At 41.1% G+C, this 10,194-nt stretch overlaps 1 protein-coding gene across 2 annotated transcripts; it reads right to left on the reverse strand.

The window, feature by feature from the left end:
• Window positions 1-604: 604 nt before the first annotated feature.
• On the reverse strand, window positions 605-9,874 carry YEATS4 (YEATS domain containing 4). Of its 2 annotated transcripts, none has more exons than XM_074942069.1 (7): window positions 9,702-9,858; window positions 8,788-8,907; window positions 7,354-7,420; window positions 7,169-7,263; window positions 5,607-5,699; window positions 5,439-5,526; window positions 605-3,495 (listed from the first exon to the last, which is right to left on the reverse strand). In XM_074942069.1, the coding sequence occupies exons 1-7, from the start codon at window positions 9,750-9,752 to the stop codon at window positions 3,326-3,328; spliced, it is 684 nt and encodes a 227-aa protein (XP_074798170.1). In that variant the 5' UTR covers window positions 9,753-9,858; the 3' UTR covers window positions 605-3,325. The 2 variants fall into 2 exon arrangements, with proteins under 2 accessions (XP_074798170.1, XP_074798171.1); XM_074942070.1 differs by lacking the exon at window positions 605-3,495 and adding an exon at window positions 4,992-5,149 and having other exon boundaries at window positions 9,702-9,874.
• Between the last annotated feature and the right edge of the window lie 320 nt (window positions 9,875-10,194).

Genomic DNA, 10,194 nt, shown 5'->3' on the forward strand with positions numbered 1-10,194 from the left:
GAGACAGTCATATCTGCTCAGGAAAAGATTTTGTGACTAATTTTTTTCCCTCCAAGTTAAGAGTATTATTTTGTCTCCTCCTCCCATAGGAACAGCAAGGAAGGAAGGAGAGAAACAAAAGCATAAAAAGTGAAGTTGAGGGAACAGTGACAAGAAAAAAAATCTTGATTGCCTCAGAAGTAAGGAGGAAAAAAAAAAATCACTGGTCTATTACGGGAATGCTCTCTATTACGAAAGCACCAGTCTTGGGTCCATTTTTAAGGCTGAGTTCTGCACTTAAATAAAGTATTCTAATACTATGGTGATAACGATGGTATAAAAACACAGCTGGATAGTGTTTATAGGTTCTTAAGAAAAGCTATGATTCAGATATTATTTCTTCTTATCACTAGGCTTGGGAGGATTAGATCATCAGTAAGTGACAGTAGATGTTCATTTCACCAGACACATTAACAAAAATTTACAGCTGTAATAACCAGAGTTTACAGATAGGCAAAATAAGAAACATGCTGCTTGAGAAGAGTTTGATTTAAGAATATTTATTTTGTACATTTTGATGTGATGTGGACAATTGTGTTTTAATGGCAATAAAGCTTTAACTTTTTGAAATCTCAAATCTCTACTGTCATTAAAGAATTATGGTCTGATCTCACCTATTGCCTGACCCCTCCTCCCCACCCCAATTTCCTGCAATTAAAAATTTAAGTTAATAAAAATTTTAAAAATGCTTAAAACTAAACATTGATATGTCAAAATTATAAAAAATAAAAATCAAATTCTGCTAGGCTACTTATGACACAGCTTTTCAAGATCTGTTTCAACACTTTGGAGGCTCTAGAATTCTGACTGCATGTTACTCATATTCCCATTAGTCTCATTATGTTGACTTATGTACTCCAGAATTAGGATTCACAACTTCAACTCTCAAACCAGGAGATGTCACACACGTTGGCTCAGTGTGAAGATTAAAAAAATTGAGAGGATTTCCTCATTCCCCCACAGTCTCATGTGGCAGGGCTGTGCAGGAGTAAGTATTGGTACAATATGTGTTCTAAACCCATTTTTGTCCCACCACTACTGCAAATTCCCAGGTTTCCTTTACCTTCCCATCTACATCCTATTCCCAAAATAGAAAAAAATTCCAGTGTCTTAAAAGCTACCTCAGGAAACGGAATGCAATTCCCCATAATCTTGTGTGATGGTACTCCTGAAATTCTAGTGACACCTCACAGGTCCAAATCTAGCAAGCAGCTCCAAGAAACCTTTACAATCACGGTCAGGAAAAGTTACCTAAGCTGCTTACATTGTCCACATCACTGTAGTATTCAAGCATCTCATAATCCTTAATGAGCTATGGGTGTACTATTATCCCCATTTCACAAGGGATACTGAGGCACAGAGAGGCTAAGTGACTTGTTCAAGGTCACACACTGTGGAAGAACAAGAAACTGAACCATAGTCTCCCAAATGCTAAACTAGTTCCCTAACCACTGGACCATCCCCCCTCTGGACAGTGGCTCTTTTAAGGGTCACCCCTCACTCAGAGGTTGGGAGAGTGACAAGGCATCATCTGAGCTGATGGGGCTTGGGTAAGCCATTGGCCCCTATATCAGTGTTTCTCAAACTTTTGTATTGGTGACCCCTTTCACACAGCAAACCTACGAGTGCGACACCTCCTTATAAATTAAAAAAACATTTTTTGTATTTAACACTATTATAAATGCTGGAGTCAAAGCAGGGTTTGGGGGTGGAGGCTGACAGCTCACGACCCCCCCATGTAATAACCTTACAACCCCATTTGAGAACCCTTGCCCTATCTAAACCCTATCTTTCCAACTTCAGCCCACACTCAAACCCAGATTAGCAGCTGCAAGGAGTCAGAGGAGCTGCTGTTCTGGAATATAGACATCTGTTTTACTTCCCTGTCAATTTAGTACATTTCCACTCCTATGCTCCTCTCATGAGTCTTGCAAGGCATCAGACCAGCAACAATTTGTCCACGGAAGCCACTTGGACCATCTTTTAGAGTCAGCCAGCTTTATTTGAACATTAGACAGTAGTTGGTTCCATGGGAGTTATAACTCTTTGAAACACCTTTAAACAAAGAGTCTTGGCTTGTGCCTTCTCATTTGATTCCCACGTATCTTAGCTGCACTGTGGGGTCAGAGAATGAAGGAAAAATCCTTCCAGTTCTATATTAAGTGCAGATATCAAAAAACTGCATTATTTGAAGTAAATTACTTCTATGAAACTGTTTTAAATGGATTTAGTTTACTAAAGTCATGGTCAACAGGCGGTTCATATTAATCTCAAATTTAAAGCAATCCCAATGCTTTGAGTCTTTATAATCTCACATTAATTCCTGGGGTTTGTGTGTGTATTTAACAGGTGATTTTATTGTATAGTGGTAATTTAAAAAATAGCAGGGAAGATAACCCTTTTCATTCCAAGGTCACATTTTATTCCTATGAATAAAGTCAGAGTTGTCAAGGGGAATATGTACTGCTTTTTCGGTAAGGACGTATGCTAGAGTTACTGGAGTTGGTAACAAATAATACAGTATAATAATAATAATATATTAGGCCAACAAAAAGTTGCAAAACATGACAAGTCAACTTACATCTTGGAATATAAGTAATGTGGTTGCTGCATTTATATAAGTCTGATCTACATTTTTATCATTTGTCTCTGTACCATTTGTACAGTAGAACTGCTAGTTTAAAGAATCTCATCTTCCTGAATCTCTACCAGCCCACTTTTTCTCATACCAATATCAGAAAACAGAAGTGCAGATGTAATTTTAAACTGACAGGCTTAAACTACCTGCATACCAAAGATTTTAACCTCTCCCTTCAAATTTACTCATCACACTGGATGTGAAGCCAACAACTAAGCAGAGGAGTTTCAGATTCCCAACAGTGAAAAGGCTACTACTATTTTAATGTTCAGTTTTAAAGATTTGTCTCCAATACTTTAGAAAGAGTAAATGGAGTATGAAAACGGATTACATTTTGTAAATTATAGTAACCTGAGATTTATTACAAAGTTACCATGCTGCACTCAATGCAATTTTAAAAAAGTCTGATCTCAAAGAATTACATTCTTTAAAATGATAGAAAAGTAAAAATTGCACATACTTTGATAGTTTAAACACTAGACATTTTTCATCTATAAAGCTGGCCTCATGTACAACAATCTTTTGAAATGAAATTCAAGGATGAAACTGTACATAGTCCCCTCTATGAATTCGAGAGAATATGTTAACATTGTTCCATGATCTAAGTCCCTTTATTTACAGCTAAGTCTCTATCAAATTGATAACTCGTTAAATATCTTTAGACTGGTCATCTTCTTCAAGTTTCCTGATTTCACTCTTTAAGCAGTTGATAGTTTCACGACTTGCTTTTAATCTCTCTTTAAGCTCAGCAATTTCAAAACTGGTTTTTTTTTTGGCAGCTTCCAGCTTTTCCCTGGTTTTAACTTCAAGATCTGCAACTGGGATGGTGACAAAGAAAAAAAATTTTTAGTGCACTGCAAAACTGCAATTATTCAATATAATGTAACAGAGGGCAGAATCTGTTTCACAGAATCTTCACTACTGATAATGCATGGGCCCTAAAAGAATCCAGAAGGACTTTCAGATCCCATTTTGGAGTTTGCATGGCTGGAAGTTGGGCTCCTATTCCCTACCAGGTGCAAAAAAAGCACCTTGCCCTCAATGCCTTACCACAATAGTTATTCTATATGTCTCAGATATACAGTGGCACAGAATCTGTCTTTCCAAGTATCCTACAGAAAATGCAGTATTGAAATACTGTAAATTCCAGCTTTTTAGCTTATGCACAAAAACATTGTGAGAATGTTACTTTCCCCATGTCTCCCTTTTTGGGCTGGCAGGGCAACAGAAATCTGAATAGAACACTGGCACTCCACTGCATCGCAAAAACATCACCCCTCCCATTTGTGGGATATTAAATTAAACAGCCCATGCTCCAGGAAGGTCCTACTCGATATCTTCTTCTACAAGCATATTTATGAGAAATGCAAATAAGGAAACACCTCTAATACTTTGGCTGTAGAGCAATAAATCACTCCTATCTATGCCTAGTAGAAACATGTAGCCATTTTTTTTTAGTTTAAATGTAAAAGTTTGACATGCTCAAAAGTCATAAAACATTTTCTACTGTCCAATTAACAAAGTAACAAGCTACAAATACAAAAAATAATCCTCAGTACTTTTGTGAGATAAGTATTTTACAAATGAGGAAACTGGTAAAGACATTATTTCCACCGCACAGATGATAAAACTAAGGCAGGAAAGTCAAGTGATTTACCAAAGTCGACACAGCACTACAGTGGCAACGCTGAGATTAGAATCCAGCACTTTCTGGCTTTCAAAGCTATATGTACTCCCTTAGTCCTCATTTTTAGGTATCTTAGAAGTATCTTAAGTAATATAATTTACTGACAATACTTAAATGAGAGGGGTATCATACAGACAGGAGGACAGAATCAAAGTGTAAGTGTCCTGGAGAGATTAGAGCAGCAGAGTTATAGACAGCAATGCGAGATCTGGAATGAATATATATTAAATTATGCTCTGGGTATAGGAAATCAGAAAGCTGATTCAAAATCTGAAGGAGGGGATAAGTCAAATAGCCACACCAGTCAATATTAATAAAGTTTATTTTCATTTTATCTCCTTAACGCCCTCAATACTTAAAGAAAGCATTATAGTTGCAAAGGAAACAAAGAATTAGGAAAGAGGTTGGATAGGGAGTTGACTCTATAAAAGTCTGTTATCTTAAGAAATGGTCTACAGCATGAAAGTTTGAGAACTTCATTTAGAAAACAAGTAATAGTAACTATTCACTCCATCCCAAAATAGCTGCTGGCTTCAGGTAAAGGTGTTAGAATTGCAATATTTAATGTTAATATTTCAAGTTCAATCTCTGAGTTCAGTTAATATCCTATTTAGATGAACAGGGGAAGTTCACACCTCAAATCTATTGGGCAACTTCATTCCTTGTGAGAGGTTTCACAGTGGTAGTAGCTCTGTTAGTCTGTATCAGCAAAAACAACAAGGAGACCTTGTAGCACAAGGACCCCTCGGAGGTTTTTTCATTCCTTGTGTTACTCTCTGACTTCACTGGAATTACATGAACGATAAATATTTCTATCAGCCTTCATATAGAATTATTCACAAGTAAACAATTGTGAAAAATGTACAAATCTGAAACCTTTAGATCTTAAAATTAGTATAATACTTTTGAACATTAATAGATATGTCTGTAGAGATGTTTTTCAAAAACATATAGAGCTCTTTCCACATATAAATTTCACTTTACAGCAGCAGACAAAGATAATTAAAAACATTAATGGTTAATCTTAACTTCTAAAATTCATGTGTGACATTAGAATTATCAGTTGGCACTTACACTCTGTTTCATGCTTATAAGCTCCTAGCGTTAGCTGACGAGATGTTGTCAAAAGCTGCTGCATCATAGCAGTAGGATCTTGAAATATCTAATAGAGGAGAAAAATACACACCTGTTATCAATCTCACTATTTAAAAACAAAACCTTTAATATGTTCTCTTTTCTTACCATCTCATCATAAAACTCGGATACTACAGTTTTCTTTCCCAGTATTGCATTGGTGTCAGACTGAAACAGCTTCAGCAAATGATACAAAGTTACCTGTGCAAGGAAAACAGATAGACCTGAATAAATGTAATACGACCACTTTAAGAAAAAATAAGTGATACACCAGAATGGAATTAAAACATTCATTGCTCTTTTTGCTGTGCAAGCATATAGGATTTTTAAAACCCTGTAAGAATTCAAGAACTAAACCGATCTTCTGATTAAACTTTAACAGAATAACTGAATTTAATATTAATTGTTAAACAACTTAAGCATCCTGAAGCCAAATGTTTGGCTGGATTTGGAAAGGGTCTAGGGAAAGTAAAATAGAAAATAAGATAAACGAAGATTGATCTATAAATGCTTCTATAATAATTACCTTTTTTAAAACATTCAATGAGTTGGTGCACAACAAGCCAGGAAGTGCATCTGCAGAACACTAGCTAGCCACACAACAATATCCCATGTGGACACAGCTACAGCACTAATAGCAGTAAGTCAAAGCACGCAACAGAACTTTGCAAGCACGTGTAGCTGGCTATAGATTCACATGCTAGGTTTCTGTGCACCAGCTCACCATGTTGACAAGCTCTGAGTACAGAAAAGATCACTTGGTTCATGTGGGACCCCATGCATACGGATGCCTAACAAACCAGAGTTAGGAAGTGCTTCTCAATATTAATCTAGATTTATATCACCCCTCGATGAAGTTCTTCTCCAAGAGTTCCTTTTCTATTATTCTGTGGGAGGTGACAGGTAATGGAATAGGCTGTGAGCCTACCTACAAACCCCTGGTTATTCATGGGAGGCCAGGGCCACCCATGTGGAGGCAACATGGATTCACAATAGCTCTGGCTCCAATCAACAAATCCCAGCAACTCTGCCCTTTCCACTCCTTCCCTTAAGCAAACCAGTTAAGTGCCACAGAGATGGCCGATCCCTGCTTCCAGTTGGAAGAACTGTACATAATGGAGAACAGGGAGGGAAAAAGAGACAATCCAGGCTATTTTATCTACTTTGATCCTCTTTGGAACACCTTACAGTTCTTTTCTTTCCTTCAACACCATTCAAAAAGTGTGTAATCTATCATATTCCTCCTTAGTGTTAATCAGGTCAAGGAAAGCATAAAGAGTTTGAGAGTTTTGGACAAGGAGCTCTTGTGATCATGGTAATTTACAAATTCTGTTTTCAACAAGTAGGCATTCCCTTCCCACCTTCAGGCACCACAGTGCTACTTGACTCATGCTTTCCATATCTAAACTTAGTTTAAAAGTGTGAAAGCCAGCTATGCACTGGGATTCAATGCACAATAAAAAATGACTCCAAAAGCTGAGTAATAGCACACATTATCTTGAAGATGCATCCAAAAGTGAAGGGTAAGCATACAGCAATGAAGACATTAAACATGCTGAGACTTAGTACTAGAACTTTTTCTGGTCAACTGCATCCCATGTCAAAGTTTTATAAATGCACAATACACTACACATAAATAAAGGTTTATTAAAGCCAAAAAATGTACTTACCGGTCTTTCATTGGGATCAATAAAAAATATCTTGATGATGATTTCAAATTCACCCCAACCCGTTTCAGTGATTTCATATGGTGGTTTGGTAACAACTGCAGTGGAAAAAATAGTGGCAGGAATACAGATGACTTATAGTCTCATTATGTGAGAGCTATGTACAAACCATAAAAAAACAAACTTACCTCTTAAAGGATTACCATAGCTTTCATGTAGTTTAAATTGAATTTTCTTCACATAAGCAGACATATCCTAAAACGTAAACACTGTAGCCAATTATTTCCAGATATTAAAGCACACTGAACAGTTTCTCTCATTGTTTCTTCCCCTCCACATATCTATTATGTTTACTAATGTGGCAAACTTTAACTATCTGCCAAAACCAAGCTATACTCCAGATTAAAAAAATCCACATAATGTCTTGCTACATTTCTCTCTGATGATATCAATCTAATTTATTTTCTATATGATCCTTGCAGAAATATAGATTATTTTTAACTGCCAGTCTATATAACTCACTTTTTGCCAAACACTTATCTGCACACCTTTTCCCTAATGCCAGCTCTAAATTTGTACATATAATTAATGTGTTATACTGGAGATGAAGAAGCTATTCTAACTGTGCCTGTATTTTCTTCTGACCCCAACACAATGCTAAGGACCTTTCTGGCATTTCTTGAGTGACACTGTCATTACAACATTTGCTATATTTTAACAGGTAAGGCCCCAATTGTGCAATTATACATGTGCTTAACTTTGAAGTCAATGGGTCCACTAACATGCTTAAAGTTAAATATGAATGTAAGGGCTTGGCTACACTTGCGAGTTAGAGCGCATTAAAGCAGCCTCGGGCGCACTAGCTCACTACCCGTCCACACTGGCAAGGCACGTAGAGTGCTCTGACTCCACGGCTAGAGTGCTCCTGGTACTCCACCTAGGCAAGAATATTAACACTTGTTGCGCCTTGGCTGAAACGCCCGGTTGTCAGTGTGAACAAGGTGTTGCATTACTGCACTCTGATCAGCCTCTGGAAACGTCCCATAATCCCCTTAAGTCAAGTGGTCACTCTTCTCATTGTTTTGGAATCACTGCAGGAATGTGCATATGCCCTTTGAAAGCTCCATTTCTGACAGCCAGCTGCTTATCTGCTCTGAGACAAAGCAACCATTACTGTGGAATGCTGTGAGAGAGAGAGAGGCGGTGGGGGGGGGGGGGTCTGCTGCTGTCTGAACTTACAAGACAGCATGCTGACATGCTCTCAGCCCCCCGCATACACATATCACACTCCCTGTCACACTCCACCCCTCCCCCTCATTTGAAAAGCATGTTGCAGCCACCCGCATGCTGGGATAATTACCACAATGCACTGCTCTCTCTGTGGCCATTGCAAGAGCTGCTAACGTGGCCACACCAGTGAGCTTGTAGCTGTCAGTGTGGACAGACTGCAGCGCTTTCCCTACTGCGCTCTACAAAGGCTGGTTTAACTCAAAGCGCTCTACATCTGCAAGTGTAGCCATGCCTCAAGTGTTTGCAGAATTAAGGCCTATATCTAGACAGATGACAATTTATGGTAAACATTTCTAGTTCATCTTTTGGTCAATAATCAACTTTTTGCCTACCTCATTTCTGTAAGGCTTTACATAAACTGTCCACTGATGTGTGTGTCCATCTTCCTCTCTTTTCTTTCCAAAATAACGTGCAACATTTCCATAAACTATAGGTTTCACAATAGTAACACCCTTTAAAAAAGAAAAGTGATCAGCAGCTCATAAATGATAACTGAAACTAATCCTGTTGAGAAGCCACATGATATATAACAGCTGCTATTTTTACTTCAATTTAAGCTATTCTGCCATTTGTATCTGTTTTGTTTAAAACATGTATTTTATCATTATGAGATCTGAGAGACTCCATCTGACAGAGAAATTAACGTTTCTGAGCCGCATAAATAACCTTCCAGTATGGAGGCTACCAGTGGTTGGGGGAAAAAGAAGGGGTGAAAAATGCGTTTTCCAATAGACCAGCACAGCAGTTATGAAGCGTTTGCAGCGTGCGGAACCAATCTCTTTGCCCCTCAGCAGAGGCCAAGAGTGAGATGACGTTGGGAGACCGAGTCACCCTCCAGCTCAAGCCGCCGGGACCCGCTCTGTGGTACAAACAGGAAACTTCGGTGCCCCGCCCGCGGGTTAAGGCCGGCCTCTGCCACCGCGTGCTGCGAGCGGGGCTCCCTCCGGCCCCCGAGGCACGGCTGCTGCGGCTCCTCGCCCTGGCCGGCTCTGGCGGGGACGCGGGCTTTGCCCGCGCTACTGCGGCGGCGGCACTGGCCCTTTGGGCGGGGGGCTGCCAAGCGGTGAACGCGCCGGGGCCGCCACCCCCCGCGGCTGCTTGCACCCCGCGGCGGGCACTGAGCGCGGCACTGGGGGCTGCCCGCGGGCAGAGCGCAGCTACACAGCCCCCCCCGTGCGGAGCCCCCAGCAAGCCGAGCGCGCCCGGTGGAGGTGGGGACAGGCGCCCTCCCGCCCCCGGGCGGCACCTTCACTCTGCCCCCGGAGTCAGGCCCGAACTCAGCCATTCTCTTGAACATATTGCAGCGCGGGGAACCGCCCGGAGCCGCGCCGGCCGCTCGCGCTCAGCCCCCTGCTCCGCGGCAGCGAGGCCAGGCCCGCGCGCAGCTCCGGCCACGGCTCGCGCCTTCCTTCCCCGCCGCCAGATCAGGTGGGGGTGGGTTACCCGCCCGACCCCTGCCCCTGGCGCTTCTACGTCACCAGGGAGGCAGCCCGCGTGCAGCGCGAGGTCACCCCGCCCCCCTATGGCAAGAAGCCGCGGCCAACACTAGTCGTGTATCACCGGGTCCGTGATGTCACCTTGCCCCGCCCGCTAGGGGAAGAGGAGAGAGGGGCGGAGCGGGGACGGGGAGTCGGGGCGGGCCAGAAGGCAGATGGGCTGGGGGTGAAAGCTAGAGCGGGGTCCTACACGGGGGGCGGCAGAGGGATAACCTGGCCACAGATGCAGCTAACCACAGAGCC

The sequence above is a fragment of the Natator depressus genome, chromosome 1 (assembly GCF_965152275.1).
Source record: "Natator depressus isolate rNatDep1 chromosome 1, rNatDep2.hap1, whole genome shotgun sequence".
NCBI lineage: Eukaryota > Metazoa > Chordata > Testudines > Cheloniidae > Natator > Natator depressus.